The 21,066-nt window shown below is 41.6% G+C and overlaps 2 protein-coding genes across 4 annotated transcripts in view; both read right to left on the reverse strand.

Annotated features, from left to right (window-relative positions):
- LOC107105880 (UPF0462 protein C4orf33 homolog) overlaps nucleotides 1–3,108 on the reverse strand; it is a 43,784-nt gene extending 40,676 nt beyond the window's left edge. The window contains exons 1-2 of the mRNA XM_015405930.1: nucleotides 3,067–3,108; nucleotides 2,441–2,527 (exon numbers count right to left, since the gene is read on the reverse strand). Of these exons, the coding sequence (XP_015261416.1) occupies nucleotides 2,441–2,527; nucleotides 3,067–3,108 (129 nt within the window). The remainder of the gene's footprint in view (nucleotides 1–2,440; nucleotides 2,528–3,066) is intronic.
- A 2,538-nt stretch (nucleotides 3,109–5,646) lies between these two features.
- On the reverse strand, nucleotides 5,647–20,952 carry LOC107105911 (UPF0462 protein C4orf33-like). 3 transcript variants are annotated; one of them, XM_015405978.1, is made up of 9 exons: nucleotides 20,736–20,952; nucleotides 19,711–19,861; nucleotides 18,270–18,286; nucleotides 17,674–17,854; nucleotides 14,632–14,692; nucleotides 10,880–10,931; nucleotides 10,596–10,795; nucleotides 7,051–7,164; nucleotides 5,929–5,991 (listed from the first exon to the last, which is right to left on the reverse strand). In XM_015405978.1, the coding sequence occupies exons 4-8, from the start codon at nucleotides 17,852–17,854 to the stop codon at nucleotides 7,074–7,076; spliced, it is 585 nt and encodes a 194-aa protein (XP_015261464.1). In that variant the 5' UTR covers nucleotides 18,270–18,286; nucleotides 19,711–19,861; nucleotides 20,736–20,952; the 3' UTR covers nucleotides 5,929–5,991; nucleotides 7,051–7,073. The 3 variants fall into 3 exon arrangements, with proteins under 3 accessions (XP_015261448.1, XP_015261456.1, XP_015261464.1); XM_015405962.1 differs by lacking the exon at nucleotides 7,051–7,164 and having other exon boundaries at nucleotides 5,647–5,991; XM_015405970.1 differs by lacking the exons at nucleotides 7,051–7,164; nucleotides 20,736–20,952 and adding an exon at nucleotides 20,450–20,642 and having other exon boundaries at nucleotides 5,647–5,991.
- Nucleotides 20,953–21,066: the final 114 nt, after the last annotated feature.

Here is a 21,066-nt window from a genome sequence, read left to right on the forward strand (position 1 = left end):
GTCCTGTGTGTTTGTCCTGGGGACAGTGCACTTTGGAGTAGCTGGCACCAGAACCGCGCTTTGGACCAGCACACCGCATATGTCCCCTTGAAGGGGAGAGTCCTGTGAATGTGGGGGTATATGATATGTGGTGGTCCATTCCTTAATTTGGGTGCAGGGGGCACTTCCTTATTCAAATTTGAAATACAGGCCTCAGGGAAGCCCTGCGAACGGAAGCTGGTGCAACTGAAGCTTGTGGCATCAGAACCGGTGTTTGGACCGGGCATCCCTGCATGTCACCTTGCAGGGCACAGTCCCCAGAGCGTGGGGATGTGTCGTTTGGGGTGGTCCAATTATTGTTTTGGGGTGCAGCCTGGCCCCAGTGCCGTCCTGTGTGTTTGTCCTGGGGACAGTGCGCTTTGGAGCAGCTGGCACCAGAACCGCGCTTTGGACCAGCACACCACATATGTCCCCTCGAAGGGGAGAGTCCTGTGAATGTGGGGGTATATGGTATGTGGTGGTCCAGACCTTATTTTGGGTGCAGGGGGCACTTCCTTATTCAAATTTGAAATACAGGCTTCAGGGAAGCCCTGCGAACGGAAGCTGGTGCAACTGAAGCTCGTGGCATCAGTACCGGTGTTTGGACCGGGCATCCCTGCATGTCACCTTGCAGGGCACAGTCCCCAGAGCGTGGGGATGTGTCGTTTGGGGTGGTCCAAATATTGTTTTGGAGTGCAGTCTGCCCCAGTGCTGTCCTGTGTGTTTGTCTTGGGGACAGTGCACTTTGGAGCAGCTGGCACCAGAACCGCACGTTGGACCAGCACACCGCATATGTCCTCTCGAAGGGGAGAGTCCTGTGAATGTGGGGGTATATGATATGTGGTGGTCCAGACCTTATTTTGGGTGCAGGGGGCACTTCCTTATTCAAATTTGAAATACAGGCTTCAGGGAAGCCCTGCGAACGGAAGCTGGTGCAACTGAAGCTCGTGGCATCAGAACCGGTGTTTGGACCGGGCATCCCTGCATGTCACCTTGCAGGGCACAGTCCCCAGAGTGTGGGGATGTGTCGTTTGGGGTGGTCCAATTATTGCTCTGGGGTGCAGTCTGTCCCAGTGCCATCCTGTGTGTTTGTCCTGGAGACAGTGCGCTTTGGAGCAGCTGGCACCAGAACCGCGCTTTGGACCAGCACACCGCATATGTCCCCTCGAAGGGGAGAGTGCTGTGAATGTGGGGGTATATGATATATGGTGGTCCATTCCTTAATTTGAGTGCAGGGGGCACTTCCTTATTCAAATCTGCTTTAAAATACAGGCCTCGGGGAAGCCCTGCGAACAGAAGCTCGTGGCATCAAAACCGGTGTTTGGACCGGGCATCTCTGCATGTCACCTTGCAGGACACAGTCCCCAGAGCGTGGGGATGTGTCATTTGGGGTGGTCCAAATATTGTTTTGGGGTGCAGCCTGGCCCCAGTGCCTGCTTGTGTGATTGTCCTAGGGGCACTGCACTTTGGAGCAGCTGGCACCAGAACCGCGCTTTGGACCAGCACACCGCATATGTCCCCTCGAAGGGGAGAGTCCTGTGAATGTGGGGGTATATGATATGTGGTGGTCCAGACTTTAGTTTGGGGTTCAGAGCTTTCCAACTCACTCTCCCTAGTGTTTCTGAATGACTACACGAATACGAATAAGTAACGAATAAGGAATGAATAAGGAAGTGCGAATAAGGAACCAACTTCAGCCTCCTATCTGGTCCTTAGATGTATGTCCATACTATATCTATTTGTTGTATTAATCTCATACCTACAGCTATCTTTCCAAGAAATTATTAAATTATTGTTCTCCATTATGGACTAGGTTTGCATTTTGGAGATAGACTAGGACTCAGCATCGATACTCAATATCCAGGAAATTATTGTGGCTCAGAAAACTTATGGACTTCAGTTGATATAATAGCTGCATCTTCTACTAGAAAACAAGGATCTGGGTACAGCTACTCATGCCTTAGCAACTTGTAGATGAGGTTACTACAGTGTAATCTACCCAGGGCTCCTCTTGAAGGCAGTTTATAAACTCTGCCTGGATCAGAATTATATTTGTTCTAAAAGAGGGTCCTGTAATAGTTACCAACTTCCCCAAGCCTGAAATTCATGTAGGCCTGAACTCCATGAAGTTCACCCATTAAAAAATGTTTTCTGGTGGCCAGAAACTTCCCCTTCCTCCGACCATCCCCTTTCCTCTCCCATTCCCTCTTCATTTACCTGACAGCTTCAGAGATGGTGAGATTGTGGGGGGCAACCTTTTTCCTGTTCCACCCCCTAAAATGCCCCAATAAGCCTATAAATTTTTAAATTTGCTTTTACATTTGAACTGTTTTGTGAATCATTTTAAATTTGCTTTACCGCAAACTACTTGTGATGACATTGGGGCTATAATGTGGTCTATATATATAGGATTGAATCTTACCTCTTGAAGAGCCTTCCTCTGATTGTTCCTTATGCAGACAGAAAACTCTACACTTAAGCTGAATAGAACAGTAGAATCTAAGCCATTCTAAGTAAATAACAGAATGCAGAGTTTTAGGTTATGTCATGTTAGACCTTTACAGAAATAGGCAGAAAATATGAAAGGGGGTGCAGAAAGGATTGTTAAAAAGTCACCTAACAGTATCAAAGGGAAGGCTGTTAAAGTAACAGGAGCTCTGCATTTCCAATCTCTCTGTTTTATGAACATGTTCAGGAACTTCTTTAATGTCGAACGCTCAATTATAGCGACAATACAATAACCAATAAGGAAGATTTCTATTGATTTGATTCCCAGTGCTGACAGGGATTATTTCTCTAACCTGTCTAATCATGAAAAGAATTGACAGCTTTCTTTAGATGTTTTTATATAAGCAACCCTACAAATATGGGTGACAATCATTTTCAGAATAGTTAGACTACCTGAAACTCAATAAGGAGGGTCTGAACACTTGAATCTTAAATTAATTTCACAAGCCTAATCTTCAGTATCTACCGCATAACTTTTGGAAACTGTTTCCCGTTATCTAAGTCAATAGAGGACAAAAGTCATCTTGAGGAAAGTCTTACATCCATTTCAGAAACATCATGAGAAAATGCTTCAGAAGGCATTTTCAAGATAGTATTAAACCAACTCAAATTTGCTAGCTGCAAGAACCTGAAGAGTTTAATAGCTTTCGACTAAATCCATCTTTTTCTTATCAAAACAATAAAGAACTTTCATACTGCAAAGGAAAAAATGACTTTTAGTCTCTAAGTGCTTCAGTACATTACAGGTATTAGGGAAGCAGAAAGACACCCCAGCAGCTTAATGCAGGGTCAGATGACATGTAATAGCATCTGCACATTTGCCATTGGGACACTACCACCATTTTAAAGTGATGGGCCTGCACTATGGTGGACTGAGGTGCTACTGTCCCCTCACCTCATGCCTTTTCAAGTGCCAGTACAACCACATAATTTCCATGGCTGTTTTGGCACTTGAAATGATATGCTTGGGGGTGTGTGTGTGTGTATCTTTACCTATTCCCATTCATCTCACTATGGGAGAAAGTGATCAGATAAACTAAGAAAAGATCCCAAAGGGTGGTCTTTAAGTACCACCTTCCAGGAATACTGTAAAGACAAGCAAATTCTTTCATAACATTCAGTTTGATAATGTTGGGTTGAGCATGTCATCGCTGACTGGTAGTAGGTGATGTGAAAGATCTCTACCCTGAGACCTGGAGAGCCACTGCTAGTCAGAGTAGACCGTATAAGGCAGCTTCATGTATGTTCACTACAGCCTGATCCCATAGGTCCTATGATCTTACCACACAGGTAATCTATAGCACTCCCACATGATTATTAGATCCCATAATGGGAAAACACAATAATGCTTTTCCCTGCAACAAACTGACCCTTAAAATTGGCTTGCTTCTCCAATTCAATTATACCAAACTGCAATTTGGAGTAGAATTTCTGGTATACTTCAAGATTAATAATAGTCATAAGTAGAACATGAAGTATTGCTACACCAAGCTTTTCTTTCTGCAGTACCCTAGTGGGCACCCATGGCCTTCATACATTCAGACTTTTTATTTTGATCACATGCATTAGTCTTGTTTACAGATGCCACTATAATAGGATTTTGGACTATAGAACATTCAGTCCCAATTTGGATTTTGCTAACTATGTTTATCGTTGTAGTAGGAAAATCCAATCCTAACTACACAAAGTTGATACCCACTAGGAAGTCTGATAGGGATGTACATAGCATGTTTCTTGAATCCTGTGGTGGGAAAGAAGTTTTACTTTCCCAGTGTCAGTTTTAAAAGCTGCTTAAACTTCTCAAAAAGCCAGCTTTCACCACTGTCCTAATGATTTCCCTGAACAGTTGCTAGAAACAGCATCAAGTCATTGCCAAATCCCTTCTTATGTTCTTTGAGAACATACACCAGTATCTTTTACTTGCTGACTTCACAGCATGAGCAGGCACAATGCTTTGCTTTTAGCAATTCATTTCTTCCTTAGTGGTGGGGACTGCTTTTTGTACCCTGTACTGTACTGTACCCCCTCATGGATCACTGCCTTGTCCTATCGGTATACATTTTCCTTTAGTGCCATCTATGAGACTCTGTACACCTCTAAAGACACCCACATGAACAGAAGTCTTTTGGAAGTGTCATATCAAGCTAGGAACATTAAAAAGTGCTTCATACAGATGTTCTAGTAGCTAGGGCTTGGAGCCAATTGAGAATTTCTGCATTTGAAGAAGAGTGGAACACAGTATGCATGACTTTTACAGATTTCCCTCTCTCACTGCAGACCTCCCTCTCCCCTGATGCAGCATTTGGGGGGCATTTCAGGCTTTCCATCAGCAAAAATCCTCCATGAGATCTGGCCCTAGGTTTTCTATGCATTTTATTTAGAGCAGGTCTCTGTAATATCTTTCTATTCCAACTGTGCCCCAATGCTAGAATGGAAGAGTTGATTTGTTCTAATCAAAAACAGAGCAACTCCAGCTATATTCACTTTGAGTCTATATATGATAGGAAAAGATAAAGAACACCAGCTGAATCAATATTGTTTTATTTATTATTCCTTTACAGTTAGGCAAGACCAGTTTAGTGTGAGAAAAGAAAACCTGTTCGATACATTCAGTGAATAGACAGAACAGATTATTCTTAGCTTACAATATATTAACAGTTCAATAATTAACTTCATGTTAAAATAATTACTCTTTCACAATAGTATTTTCTAATTAAACAAGACTTTATAAAAAAAAATCAAATTATTTATTTGTCCACAATGAATAGACAACTATACAGTTGTGACCATCTCCAGGTCTTGAATTTCTTAAGAGGAAAAGCACCCATTCACAGTAGGTGTAATAAGAAACATAATAGTAGGTGACAGAACCAAAAACATACTGTTCAGCTAGTTAACAGGCTGTCAGTAAAAGTTACTAGCTATAAGGTACAGTTGAAAGAACTAGAGCACTTCACTGGATATTTAAAATCCAATGTTAATCTAATAGCTATAGGAGACTCAAAGACATGTAGTTATATTATTAACAATAACAATGATTTTATATAGCACTTTCATTGTTCAAAGTACTGTACATACATTATTTTTAGTCCATACCACAACCCTCAAAACTAAGCCAAAATTATCATTGTATTACAGACAGAGGAGTTAGAAGAAGAGAGTGTGGTTTGCCTAAGACCACAATGTGAATTTATGGCAGCTACAATACAAATTCATGACAAAGTTTTGAATTAAGGACGTCCTGGATCTAAAATCATTCTCCTAGCTGCTACACCATCTTCCTTGGTTCATCTTTTTTGGCATTCTCTTTTTTGTATAAGTGATGTTAATTATTAGAAAACATACTATAACCACTATAGCTTGAAGTTCAAATCAGTAAACATCCTGTTCACATGAACATTCCCTTCAATAATAATCTTCGAAGAACTCATGATTCGCAAAACTTTACTTTTATACGAAGACTATCTGTAAAGAAAAAGAGAAGTTCTATTTAGCTGCTTGTAACAGATTCTTGTTTAGAAATCAACTTGCACCTGCAATAAATCTTTGTGTAACATACAAATACAAGAAATACTTTATTGGAGATGTTCTGGAATGGAACACAGAAACAGAAAAAAGGAGCAGTGTTGAAATGACCTGTACAGAAAGCATACAGTTGGGGATCTAAATCAAAATATTATGCTTGACAGCTACAAATCACAAGCCTGAAAACGTGTTTCTATTTATCAAGAGATACAAAAGCCTTTAAAATGTAGAAATGCCTTTTAGTGTCACTTATGTGTGACAAATGGCAGGACACATAAGAAAACACTTGGGTTGGATCCAACTAATTTCTCCACTGGTGCTATAATTAGCTTTATCCCCACTGTTAGCAAACATCAAACTTCCCGCTGCCAAAAACAAGGGGCAAGTTTCACCATACTCCAAGGATGATTTTAGTCTCATCCTAAGGAGTTACACCCTTCCAAGTCAAATTACTTTAATGGACTTAGACGAGTACAAATCCGTTTAGGATGGCACTGTAAATGAAGCTAATTTACTGTGTTCCACAGAATTTACAATAAAACATGAGCTCAGCCACACAGAAAGGTGTGAGTGTTTGAAACCTTTTGGCCATCTAATATAATTAATCCCTGCAAAGGTCGTTTGTTTTATTCAACTCAGTAGTATCCTTGAGTTTAGCCCTTTTTACTTTGTTGCACAGAAATCAAAGTAAGGCTACAATGTAAACTGGCATATTTGGGAGTCAGTTCCATTGATTTCACTGGGACTTTGGAGTAAAGTGCTTGTAACTGGAACTGCACAGGAGAGGAAAGTTGAGAAGCAGCAAACAGTCATTAGTGAAACTGGCTTGTCAGAGGTTTTTCTTTAGCATATGCAAATATAAACTGATGACAGTTCATTCTGTTTGAGCATAAATTCAACCCTTATGCCACTACCCACTTTTAAAAATGATTATATGCTTGCAGACACTAATTCGTTGAAAACTGAGTCTTGCTGCTTTTGAACTTCTTGATAGCTTACCCTCTTGTCTTATTTATTTGTTCTCACGGTGCCCAGAAAACTGATACTGGCTGCTTCCAACCTTCTCCCATTAATGTTTTCAAGTCAAAGCATTTAAAATATTCTAGACGATGACTAAAAAAGAAAAGAGGCAAAGACTAGGATGGGTTAGAAACATCTGCACTTCCACCATTTCTGTTCCTGCTGAATATTTAACTATACCAACAGTAGTGTCAACTAGGGGTGTGGAGTCGGTATTTACCAACCTGAATTACCAGTTGAGAAAGAGACTGATACTTTCTGTTTATATCTGCTGACACTCAATCTACATGAATTGTGCACATACATGTATTCCCATAGGCATAGAGAAAGCTGCTTGCATTACCTATTGTGAGAGATTTCACTTGCCTGCATTTTATGTTAATAAGGTTTGCACACACATTCAGCTCCTAGCCTTATGGGAAAGAGAAGCACATTTCGACATTGTTAGCAGAAACGACAACTAAGGAGAGGAAATCCCCCACTGCTGAAGGACCTGATGTCACGCAGCACATGGATCCGATCTGCATCTGAATAGCCATTTCCCATTGGAAGGTGCCTTGATTGCCTGGGAAAGCCAAGATCTATCTGTATATCAGGGAAGGTCCAGGATGCCAAGACTTCACACCTGACCAGATGGCTTTCCATGAGTTAGAGTTTAGAGTTTCAAATATTGGCCCAACCCCTAAGGTACCTGCCCCTTACTACATGCACCAATGACTGAGGTTATGGGATGGACTTGCAGGTAGGTGGGTTTACAGAATGGCAAGGTTGCCACCCACCTGGAGATTCAACTATAAAAAGCAGGGACCATGTGATGGGTCTTTGCTAACCGCAAAACCCCTTCAACATCCCCTGTCTTCTTTCTTCCCCTAAAGCCCAGCTTTCTATCCAACAATCCTTTGTCTATTTCTGATCTCTTAGTGTGCACAGCCAAAGAGGTCCACGCTTTGCTGGCTGGTTCTAGCGAGTGCCAATTAGAGACATCCCTAGGTACTATTTTTCTTACCCCTCAATTCTTCATTACATCAGACAAGGCTTCGGGAAAGATAAGTATGAACGTATACCAACCTACCTCCTAAGTAAAGGAGAAACTATTTTTCTATTTCTGTATTCTAAAGGAACTTGATTGCTTGTGTGAGTGATTCTGTTTTGTGTGTATGCGATTTTGATATTATTCAGTAAAAGACAAATTGTTTTGGAAATCACCAGTCTCGTCTCTTTCACTGGGACTTACCTGGGTGGATTAGGACCTCCGTAAACGTTGGCAAGAACTCATATTAAATTTAGTTGCCATCTGCTGTACATAAAGCAGTTTGGCTAACATACCTGAAAAATACTTTCAGTATTAGGGTATTTACTAAGACAAATCAGATTCTCTAATCTGTAACTGGCTATCGATATAGAGAATCCCAATAAAAGCCGATATCATTTGGCTTTTATTCGGCTTGATACATCAATGCCTAATTGCAGCTTCTCCAGGCCCACAGTTTAAACCGTGAGGCAGGAGAAACCTCCCAGCTGGGTCTATGTGCGGTGGGGAGAAACCTCCTCACTGCATACAGATCCTAGGGCCAGCTTATCCTGGCCCATGTTTTAAACTGCAGGCAGACAGAAGCCTCCCAGCCAAGTCTGCATGCAACAGGGAGACACTCTCCCACTGCACGCAGATCCTTTGCAAGCCACACTGTAAGTGAACTCCAATGGTGACTTGAGCTCACCCTCCTTACAGTGCAGCTTGCAAAATGCATTTAAAGGGACAGTTCCTTTAAATGCGATTGGCAAGCCATGCAATGAGTGAACTTCCAAAGCAGCAAGTTCACCCTTTCGGGTTCACTCGCAGTATAGCTTACCAAATGCATTTAAATGGACTATCCCTTTAAATATGGTTTGTGAACTGTGCCATGAGTGAACTCCAAAGCAGTGAGTTCCCCCCTTTCGGGATTCACTTGTGGTGCAAATTGCAAAATGCATCTAAAGGGACCATTCCTTTAAATGCAGAGGCCAAAAAAATTGGCAATCCTGATTATTTCTCAAATCCCAATACCATATCACTATTAGGAAATACTGATATTGTTTGGGTTCAATATACCAAAACCCCCAAAATACCATTTTTGTACACATCCGTCATGTCAACTTTGATTACAAAAATTATTTTACTGCTCCTTACCACTTCAAGCCATGGTATCTTATTTTATGAATATGCCAGTTACTCTTTTAAAGCCAAATTATTAGGCAAACTGATTTCATAATTACATCCCATACTTTCCTACATTCCTACATGGAATGGCTGATACTCATTTGAAACAAAAGTGCATGGAAAATGAAACTATTTTAACAAGTCACGTTATACTTCAAGGTAATATTCTTTTGTCAAGAGTACTAAAAATAAGTAACTAAACATTAGGAAGAGTAGTTTTTACATTTGTATTATAGATACATAGATTCAACTTATATAAAATAATCAACAATTCTGTATTCTAACATTTGTTACAAAACAATGTATCCCTTGAAATAAAGAAGAGTATTCTGAGTTAAACTTTTAAGACATTAAAAAAAACCTAAGCTGTCTCCTTAAAAGCACTTTTTCTAACTCTAAAATGCCTTATTTGCTATAAGCCTCTACAGATAATGAATTCTTTTCCGAGCAAAGCCAAAATATTTAGCAGACACCCATAAACAGCCAGCTCTCAGGCTCAAACTAGACAAGACATTTGGATGATCCGATGATGAATCTCTTCTGTCTTGACAGGGCCTCTGAACTGAATTAAGAGAGTAACACAGGTTAACCCCTCACCATCCCATGCTATTTTTCCTATGTTATCCTTCTCCCAGTGCTAGTTGCCCTGCTAGGCAAACAGAATTGGAGTGGAGGGGGAGGACTGGTGGTGGTGGTGGTGGAAAAGTACCATCAAGTTGTAGCTAACACATGGTGACCCCATAGGGTTTTCAAGGCAAGAGACAAACAGAAGTGACCTGCCTCTTACCGTCAAAAATGGCATAAGGAAATGATCAAAAATATACTGCCCTATCACTACAGTTCCAATCCAGTTCAGGGCCGCTACAGTTGCTTTGAAAGTTCTGTGATTGGATTTCCAACATCTCATCTAGCTAAACCTGGAAAATAATATAACACTTAATTAAACCAAAGTTAGGCCTGCATAAAGAGAGATCAGGAAGCAGGGATTACAAAAAGGTTTGGTGAATGACTGAAAAAATGTGGACATTTGAGCAACACATAATTAACAGTGAGAAGCACACTGTAAGTGACACATACTGATGAGGCCTTTTGCTTCCACAGATATGAACGTATATGAACTGCACAGCATGTCCCAGACCTCAGAAAGCATTCAATGTAATGGACTGGGGAAAAGAAGAGTAAAAATCCTTGCCATAACAACTTATAATAGAATGCAGATCCTCCTCATTCAGTTTTTGTCTTCCTACTTCGCACTCAGTAAACAAGGCAATAAAACAATGTAGCTTTCAGTTGTCATAATAGAAAACAGTTCTTCAGATCTACTTACAAATCAGGTTGCTGATCCTTCTGCATCTCATGTTGTGGTACACAATAGAGGGCTTCATAGGTTCTAGCTACACCTGATCCATGGATTGCGAAAGCATTAAATTGGTCAGTAGCTGGTGGAAGATAGCTCCAGGGAAGATGAGCTCTGCCATTCCACTGAGCACTTGTTCTTGATACTTCAAATTTTAAAGGAAGCTCTTGCTGTATTTAAAGGAAGACAAAGACTTAGCCTGGTCTTCCAAGCAGTAGGTGATTGAGTAGTAAGGGGGAAAGTGGCTCACTTACTTTTAGTATTTTCCTTCTGCCACAAAGCAACAAAATGAGATACTGTCCATGCCTACGAAAACATGGTATAATCATACTGCAAGTATGTTTACAAGCATATCAGCAAGCCAGAGGTGCATTACTATTCTTAGATTAGTACAGTCTTACCTATTAAAAGGCAAATACAACTTCTAAAAAACACCAGTTATGTAGCTATTAAAATATAGGACTACATTTGCTACATTCTGGACTACATAAAAACTGATTTTATTAACCTTTTAACATAATATTTTTACATACAGTTCTTCTTAGTAACCACAACAGTTCATACACATACTAAGACATGATAAATAGGGTCAAGGACATCAATTCACCCCATTTGTCATCCACTGATTCATCAGGGTGACCTTTTACTTCTGTTTGATGCACAGACACTATTTAATCTCAGCTGCTGCTGTAGTAGTCTAATTATAAATATTTATTACTACCTACCAAGCAACATGGACATTTACCTTCAGTCTCATACAGGACAGTGATCTGACTAGTAACAGTACTCACTTCTAGTTAAGATTATTTACTTTTGTGGGGTTGGGCAGGGCATACCAGTTATATGTCAAAGAAGAGAAGAGCTATAGTAGAAAGGAACATTGGCTAAAAGAAAAGAAAAGCATGTTTTAACGTTCAATCAGCACTGGTCTATAATACCTGCCATGGCTGCAGATTAGAAAAGACATCCAATTGGAGGTTATGAACACTGGCATAAAAGCAGTGTATGGTATATTATTTACTGAAATTAATTATTTAAACAACTCGCAATGCATTCCTATGCAGAGTTACTCTAGTCTAAACGCACTGAAATAAATGAATGTTTCAAAGAGTAACTTTACATAGGATTACTTTGTTAGTGGAGATTACATAAAGACAATTGGAGACCTGCAAGAAACTTGCGGGATGGTTATCCTATTCCTCACACCTTTGCTTCCTCCCCTCCCCCCCCACCTCTCTCACACCCTTTCTTCCTTCTGCTCCACATTTTCTTACTCTCTCTCTCTCCTCCATGTATGTTATCTCCTTTCTCTTTCTGCCACCTCATCATTCTCTTTGTTTTTCTGCCTCTTCACCTCATCACTCTTTCTCTTTCTGCTCCCCACCCCATCACTCTCTCTTTCTGCTCCCACCACTCTCCCAGTCTCCTGCTCTCCTCCTCCCCCACCTTGCACAGCAGCAGCAGCAGTGGTGGCTCTCCTGGAATCACAACAGATCTCCCAGCAGCAGAGATCAATTCCCCTTACGGCTGCCAGCTCCATGTTTGGAAATTCCTGGAGATTTGGGGGTGGGGCCTTGAGACAGTGAGGTTCGGAAGGCAAGCAGCCTCAGCAGGGTTTAATGCCATAGAATCAACCCTTCAAAACAGCCATTTTATCCAGAGTAACTGATTTCTGTCACCTGGACAACAGTTGTAATTCTGGGTGATCTCCAGCCCTCACCTGGAGGCTGGCAATGGTAGTTCTCGTGGAGGAAATTGCTGGTTTGGAGGGTGGAGTCTATAGCACTATACTGGTCTGAAGTTCCTCCCCTCATCAAACCCCACCCTCCCCAGGCTCCACCCCTCAAATGTCCAGGAAGTTCCCAACCTGGAATTGGCAACCCTATTTCCTTCCCACCCAATAGTCAACCTACCTTTATCTGTCTTCAACTTTCTGTCTCCACATCCCTCCTCCACAGCCTCTACCTAGGAAAATCTTTCTTCACAGTGGGGACTAATGCAGCTTACATTATTCTTTCCTCCTTTTTATCTGCACAACAACCCTGTGAGGTTGATTAGGCTGAAAGGTCCAAAATCACCCAGTCAGCTTTCGCCAGAAGTTGGGGATCTGAACCTAGGTCTTGCAGACCCTACTTTGAAGCTCTAACTGCTGTACCACGCTGGCTTTCATAGGGTGGCTGCTGTTGAAGAGTAGCAAGCAACCAGGCCTAGTTGAGTCATGCAAATCAGGTGGTATCAAGTCACCCAGAGGGTGCTGCCTAGGGATGCCAGCCTCCAGGTGGGACCTGGGGATCCCCTGGAATTACTGCTCATCTCCAGTCTACAGAGATAATTTGCCATGGAGAAAATGGATGCTTTGGAGGGTGGATCCTATGGCATAGTACCCCACTGAGGTCCCTGTCGTCCCCAGGGTCCACCCCAAATCTTCAGGAGTTTCCCGGCCTGGATCTGACAACCTTACCCCCCATCCCATGCCAGTGGCTGGAGAGACATGGAAACCCTAGACTGCTGCGAGGCATAGGGTTGCCAACCTCCAAGTGTGACCTGGAGACCCCCCCAGAATTACAATTGAACTCTAGACTGCAGAAATCTGTCTCCCTGGAGAAAACTGCTGCTTTGGAGGGTGGACTCTGTGGCATTATACCCAGCTGAGGCCTCTCCCTTCCCCAAACCCAGCCCTCCTTAGTCCACCACAAAACCTCTAGGAATTTCCCAGCCTGGTACTGGCCCCAAGGTTCCCTCCCTGAAAGGCCAAAATAGGCCTGGAAAGGGTCTCCCCCCACTTTTTACTGACAGAGCCAGTTAGAAGCCCCCCTCCCCGAACATTCTAATCTCTCACCATTGACGCCTGGAGTGACTGGCTCCCGTGGAGGCCATTTCAAAATGTATTGGGGGGTATTCAACCCTCCAAGGTGTTCTTTGTTTTGTTTTTGTTTTTAACTTTTTGGATTTTTCTGCAGACCAGAGTCCTCTGAGTCTGTAGAAAAAGCCATTGGGAGAGAATGAGCTCTCTGTTGACAAAAATAAGTATACACTCAAAAGGGACTTTAGCTATTAGATATATAGATTCTATTCTATTAGTCTAAATCCTAGTTTGTTTGATGCTTCATGCTATTTGATTGTATTGTCTCATACTACAGAATTCTCGTAAATGAGATAGGTGGACTATAAAGCAAATAATCTTTTTGTTACAGAAAACAATTAGCTTGTTGAGAAAGTATCCAAATAATAAAGACGAAATGTTGACCTTAATCAACTTAAAGCAATCTACTTTGCATTTGTTTTTTTTAAAAGTATTGATTATTTCAGCCATGAGTGTTCTCTCTGAAGTGGGCACTAGGAGATTAGTATTTTCAAAGACAAATTAACATTAATAGCAGTTTAGAAGCAGAATTTTGTAAATGCAGAACTGAGAGAACTTCCACCTCCCAACATTTTCACATCAGTCATGAAAGACAGAAGAACCTTGTCCAATGTGGAACTTAGTGATACTGATTACTCTTTCACTTGATCCTCTATTGCTGAGGACAGCCAAGACAACATGTTTTCCTGCCCCTACCTCAGAAAGGAATATCTTAACTAGAAGAGAAAGGCATATAACAGTTTTTACCACTGAAGACTCTGGCCTTACCCATCTTTATGTCATTCTTTTTTACTCAATGTACAACCCTGTACTTGCAGCTTTATTCTACTGTCCTTCTCTTTTTGGTTACAAGGCCAGGGTATGCATAGAGACACACCCTAACATTTCCTTCTCTTCAAAATATAGAACAGTTATTTTCTAAAGCTCCAGATCAACTTCAAACATACAGGCATTAATAGAAGTGATACAGAAATATCTGAATAAGAGTTCCTTGAACTAGGTTCTTTTATTTCACTTGTACAAAGTGTTAGGAATTCTCCAAAATCACCCACAAAATCGTATATCCAGCATTTAAGCAATAGGCTCACAAAGTATAACTGCAGATGATGGTAAGTTTTAAAATGTTTTAAAATGTTTACTTACGGACAGAGCTCCACTTCTAAATACTGCTCAGTCTGGCCATTCAAGAAGAAAGCTTCTACGACTAAGAACACATAAACCAGAAGTACTTATTTCATCCAATATTATTTTTACATTTCATATATTTAGTTTTATTTTCCATTCTACATTTTCATAGCTTTAATTACTTTTACTGTTGCTTAAACTAAATGTATAACACATCTATTGACAGAGAGGGAAAAAATAGATCAATTCTGCCGCCTAAAGATATTGGGGGAGGGGATTACATCTCTCCTGATATAAACTGTTACTAAGGTATATGAAGCTTAGGAACTCTTCACTGGCATCCTGCAGTGTGAAATTGAGCAAAACTGAGCAATCACTTACTACAAGTAAAAACCTTAACTACAGGAAGCTGGTGCAATGAACCCCTAAAGCAATGGACTGAACATGGATGAATCTGGGAGATGAATCTCATCCACACGCATGAAAAACCTACTTAAGCTACTTTTTTGCTATACTTTAGTGCAGCAGGGGTCAACAGAAGGAGTAAGATGGTAAGGATACAATGCAAATTGCTTCCATACCAATGATTCCTTCTTTGCCCAGGAGAACAAAGCTATAAGGGATAAATGCTTTATACATTCTCTAGGAGTAGATAACCTGCAGCCAACTGACATTCTTGCAGACGCCAATTATCAGTTGTAAAAACATACTTAAGGTCACTCCAGTAGCAACCATTTCAAAACAATTCAATTTGGGCTGAGCTGGAGTCTCAGTATTTTAACTCATGGCTTTTGGTCTGTCCTAGAACGGCATATGAGTTTAGTAGATCAGTGACTTCTTTTGTACATATTTTACCTTGCCAGTTTTGTTGCACATACCTTTTAGAAACCTTGTTTCTAAAACTGTTTCTACAATAACAGTATTTGGAGACTAAAAACGAAAAGAGGAAATGGCAAAGGCTTGGAGGTCAAACACATGGTTCCTTATACTAAAGATCTCCAGTTAAAGGAGCTCAGATAGTAGGTGTTGGGAAAGGCCATTCTCAGTCTGAGAGCCAATGGCAATCAAAGTAGATAATATGGAGCAATATGGTCTGGCTGTTCATACAAAAATTGTCAGTTTTGCTCAACATGGATATATTCCTGTTGCATGTCTATACATCCAAAGTATTGTTTGTAGCATTGAAAATCAAGCAGCTATAGAGTGGAAATCAGGGGAATTGTAGTGAACATAATAGTGCAGAGAATTTGTAACCAGGGAAGTAGGAGGAAAGAGATTAGAATAGAGTCGCAAATATATCCACAGAAGAGTTTACTAGCCAAACCTTTGTAAGCATTCATGTGTTGTTACTTGAGGAATGTCTTAATGAGACAGGTGACTACTTAAAAACCTGAGTTAGTATATAGAAACAGATCCTTTCCCAAATACAATGGGTGGGATGTTACAAACATTTTAACATGCTCATTTTCTCTCTTCACCCCCCATCCTGCCTGTCCACATGGGTTTTACAATCTTCAGATAGTGTTTTTGGTGGTCAAGAGGCCCCTCTATTGCTTGTACCAGCAAAAAAACGATAAGATCCAACCCATTCTGAATTCAGCTCACTTACTTTCAAATGATTGGAGATGACGCTTCTGTAACTGACCTATTTAAACTTAGATGTAAAGTAACAGATTTTACCCTCTTCTTTCGGATGAACAAAATTTTTATCCAGTATGAAAGATGGGTATTTTAAGTAGCTATTAGCCAGAGATCTGATTTCAGTTCTAATTGGCCCAAGACATAGCTTTATAATGTATTAAAGTTAAAAGGCAAACATGAGTCATGGAAGCTCAAACACTATCCAACCTTTCCAACAGGACAAAGACTTGCACTACAGTACCTGAAGGTGTGTTAATGATGTGACTACAGGATCATAATGTCAAAATCAGCTCTTAGTAATATTATCTATAGCAGTGGTCCCCAATGTGGCACCCTTGAGTGCCATGGCACCCACTAACACTTTTCCTGGTGCCCACCAAGTGTTTCTAGAAATAGGTGGGGCTTTTGCTCAGCAGGGCCTCTGATTAGTTGTGCAGGTTTTCAAAAAACTACTTCAGCAGCAGCTGCCACGTCAGCACAAGGATATTCACTGCACGATGAAGATAAGATGTGTATATGCAAGAATATATTTTAAACAATATGTTCAAAATGCATCCAGTTAACCAGAGCGTCTGCCTGAATGGTTGAAGTGTTAAAGTTATGCACAACCCCACTCCCTGATATTTTGTGTTTGGCTCTGACTCTCATAGCAGCCATTTTTTGGTTGCACCCACCACCACCAAAGGTGCCCAGAGGCGCAAAAAGGTTGGGGACCCTTGATCTACAAGTAACTGATTACCAACATTTCATTCACTATAATTAACTAAAAATACTTTGTTTATAAATGCATGCCCAGCATTAAGGTTTACACATTTGCTAAGAAACATATATTTTAAACTTACTAATAGGCCATGTTAGCAGCTTGCTAAACCTTTTTCTCTTCTGCACCATAGGTTGTCACTGCAGTTTTCATAGCACTCAATTTTTCTTGACTTTCCGAAGCAAAAGCTGTGTGACAGCTTTTACAAGGAGTCTTACAGTAATGACATGATTTGGAAATCAGATTTGGACAATTAGATTATTTTGTTTACCCTACAATGCCAAGACAGGCACACTGACATGTTCCTCTACATAGCAGGCAGAGCTGCACAGAGAACTATAAAAATGCACACCAGTTTTATGAAAATGGGCCATGTTTCAAGACTGATTAAAGTAGCATACTCAATACACAAATGCTACTTGATGCTCGTTTACTTGAGCTACATAACCTCAAACATCTTAATAAAAAGGAAATCAATCCCTCTACCCTGCCATAAGTGCTTTAAAAGCAATTGTCTGTTCAGAATTCTCAACTAGTCCATGTATTTATCCACTCAAGCAATGTGGGGCTGGTGTTCCTATTGATAGGAATACCAACCTTTCTGCAAGGATTTATTGCCAGAGTACCCTAAATATAAGATCTCAAATTATTTCACTTACCCTCATAATCCCATAGTCCATTGAATGGTTTTCCTGGATCACTGGGAGGAGCTGGCGGATCATTATAAAATGGAGCAGTTACATCCATGAACAGTCCTGCATTGGCAGGAGCCAGCCTAATTGTTACAGGATCATGAGACACTGAAAAGCCATTCCACGTATGTTCAATTTTAAACTCCATCTGAATATTTTAGATGTAAACATAAAAATTTTAGATTTAGCCCAAAATACTACTAAGATGTTTGGCAGTAAAGCTTTTGATTACTTTACTCTGCGAAAAAAATTTCTCATATGACTGACTCACAAACATCGACAAGCAGCCGTTCATAAAATGACTGAGCCAAGCCAGAAGACGTTTACACCATGCAGTGACAGTGTGTGCAATTAAATGAATATATGTTGTCCTCCCTATCCCCTATGAACATTGTTAGTCCCCTGTCTAAAATGTGTAACTGTACATCGCTTTTCTGATACAAACATTTCATTAAGGTAATCATGCAAGTACACAGTCTTATAGCTTCTAAATAAATTATATTATTTACTCAATCTTTTTTAAATTAACAGTTAATTTCTCAGTATATGTGGAAAAGTCATACCTCATAGAAATCCAGAACTGTTCAAACGAACATCACAGAGGTACATGGCAATTGGGTACAACATGCAAGAAAAAATAATCGCTTATATAAATAGTACTTTAACTGAAATATTATGGTATCCAAAATATCATTCTACAATCTGCCAGTAATTTCTAGAACATGCAAGAATGGCATAACTAGAGATACAATCTCCCCCCCCCCTTGGGGGGACTATAAACCAACTGTGACACATATGGGTGGATTCCATATTTAACTGGAAGTTCCACTAAGAACTATCATTCAGTTAACCCCATGTTGAGGATCAAATACCTTGGAATGTTGTACTTTTCTTGTGGCACTCTATGCCTGTCTGTTCCTGCCCAGTTTCACCACATGGTGTCCACAGTGATCAAAAAATTAACTTACAAATATACATATGTATTGCCATCTTCCTGATAAAGACATATATTCTCAAAAGAACTGGTGCTAAGAAATACTGGTGCCAAGATTAGCCTTGGATTAAATAAAATTTTTAACAAATCCAGAGGATGTAAAGTTGTATTCCAGTTTGCAATTTTAAAAAGATTACCACATTTTTTCAGTTATAAAATCCGATTCATGTGATACAGCTGCATTTCAGAACTGTAAAAGTGTTCTAACAGGTGCGTAACATGATAGTCTCACTCTCGTTGGAATTCTAGGGTCAAACAACTCCAGTGTGCAGCCCCTTCACGCATAATTCCCATTCCCATCCCATAGTAAGTGCTTGTCTATACCATCTGTCTATTAATTCCATACAATGAGTGTTCTTGTTAGCTGGTCAACATTACGACACTCTTTGAGAGTCTTCCAAAGCCAAAACACTGAGTAGAAGCTCTTCTGAACAGATTAACTTGTGCTGAGCTAGTACAGGGCTTGTTTATGTTAAACATTTTACTCTTGGTGGGACCAATACTTCTACAGACACAAAATATCATTGGACACTCAACTCACATTGCCCATCTTAAAGCCATGCAAAAATTGCCATGGAAAATGGTGTCATTTACCTTCATCATCCAACCTTAGGCCTCAGAATCTAATAGAGGGAGAACAGAAACTTCCATTCCCCATTGCTATGGCGTGCCTGGCTAAAAACAGAGTGGAGGGTGCAACCTGCAAGAATCTCTCTTTCAGCACAGATTCACCAAAGAGCACGTAGACAGGCCTTCTCTTCCTAGCCATGTTTGGCATCAATGGAAATAAAAGGAACTGCCAGAAGCATCTTCTTTAAGGAATCAGTGAATCTCCATCATCCTCCATTGACAGGCCCTGTCGTCAGCACGCAGTCCCTTAATGAGGATCTGAGTTCGCTTAAACTGATAAGCCAAACCGCATACATTTCCATTGTCTTAACGCAACTGAAAAACTCCCGTTAGCCCTGGATCCTGGTTGCCAACTTTCCCCCTACCAAGGGGCCTTGTACCTTTAAGAGCCGTACAGCAGGAAAAGCTTCTGAGGCTTGAATTTCTGCTTGTTGACAAACAGAAGTCCTGTTGGGGATGTGCCTGGGAGAAAGGAACTCCCAATGGAGTTCTTGATGAAGATTAATGATAGGAAGGAAAGGGGCCCGATAACTGAGGGAGAGAGAAGAAAGCTTTTAGTCATTTCATCTATGCCAAGAGTGGTCAGCTGAGCCCCCCCCCCCCAAGCCAAAGAGCCCTTTCCCCAGCCCCGTAGCTATAGTGGGGCCTCTCAGTGCCCAGCCCCACACCCCAACAATGTTCCCTCTAAGATGTGCAGTCTTGTGAGCAACAAATTTACTTTGTGAGGTACTGGCATTAAAATTGTGAGCCAGTGATATGGCTACTGCATTAGTTTGCTCTGGAGCCATCCTTCCTGAGCTAAGACAAAAATGTGTGATCCGGAAGCTAAAAAACTGTGAGCTAGCTCACACTAACTCGGTTTAGAGGGAACACTGCGGGGCCCGACTTACCACCAAGGCCCCCAACTCCCCACCCAGCCCAGGGTCCCCGACTTCCCATTTTTTGGAATTCTAAAATTTACTGCACGCTCGCTGCCGCCGGCAAATATGACTCCTGGAAGCTCCTGGAGGAGCTGAGCAGGGCCGGCCCGATGGGGAGGGTGCTGGCAATCCCCGCGCCGCCCTCTCTCGCCGGCTGCTCATCACCGCTGCCGGCAAGCCCTGCACCGCGCTCTCTTACCGGCCGCTCTCTCCCTTTGCCGGCAAGCTGGCCAGGCAAGCCGTGCTGCGCCCGCCGCCCTCCAATCCCACGCCGCAGCCGCTCTCTCTCGCCTATCGCTGGCCGCGGCTCTGCATCAAGCTGCAGGAGGGGTAGGAATGCCAGACTCCAGGTGGGAGTAAATCTTTATTATCTTTAAGTGTGAGCATAATGGGTGCCCCACAAGAAGAAACTTGCCCCACAAACCCAAGAAGCAGGCAAAGGGAAGGAAAAGGAGACCACGCTTCCGCCCATCGTCCCCGCTTACTTTCCAGCACCTCTGAAGAGAGAATGAGGAAGGGATAGGCGAGCAGGTGACATTTCAAACTAACGGAAAAGTCACCTCCCAGCTCAACCTAGGATACGATTGGCTCATCTTTCTTCGAATCATGTGACGCGTCCTGGATCACTTAGGTCTGTCGTTAAGGAAATCGTTGGCGGTGTTGTGGAAAGTCATCGGGAGGCGCGCGCCGCCTCTCCAGAGGAGACCCCTGATTGGACAGGGAGGGAAGCTGACGTCGTTGAGCGCGGCCCAGGAGCTTCCTTCTTCTGACGGCTGGACTCCCCTTTCTGTGTATAGCGGCGGCGGGCTTTCAACT

This window comes from Gekko japonicus, unplaced genomic scaffold, assembly GCF_001447785.1.
Source record: "Gekko japonicus isolate JY-2015 unplaced genomic scaffold, Gekko_japonicus_V1.1 scaffold1641, whole genome shotgun sequence".
In the NCBI taxonomy this organism is placed as follows: Eukaryota; Metazoa; Chordata; class Lepidosauria; order Squamata; family Gekkonidae; genus Gekko; species Gekko japonicus.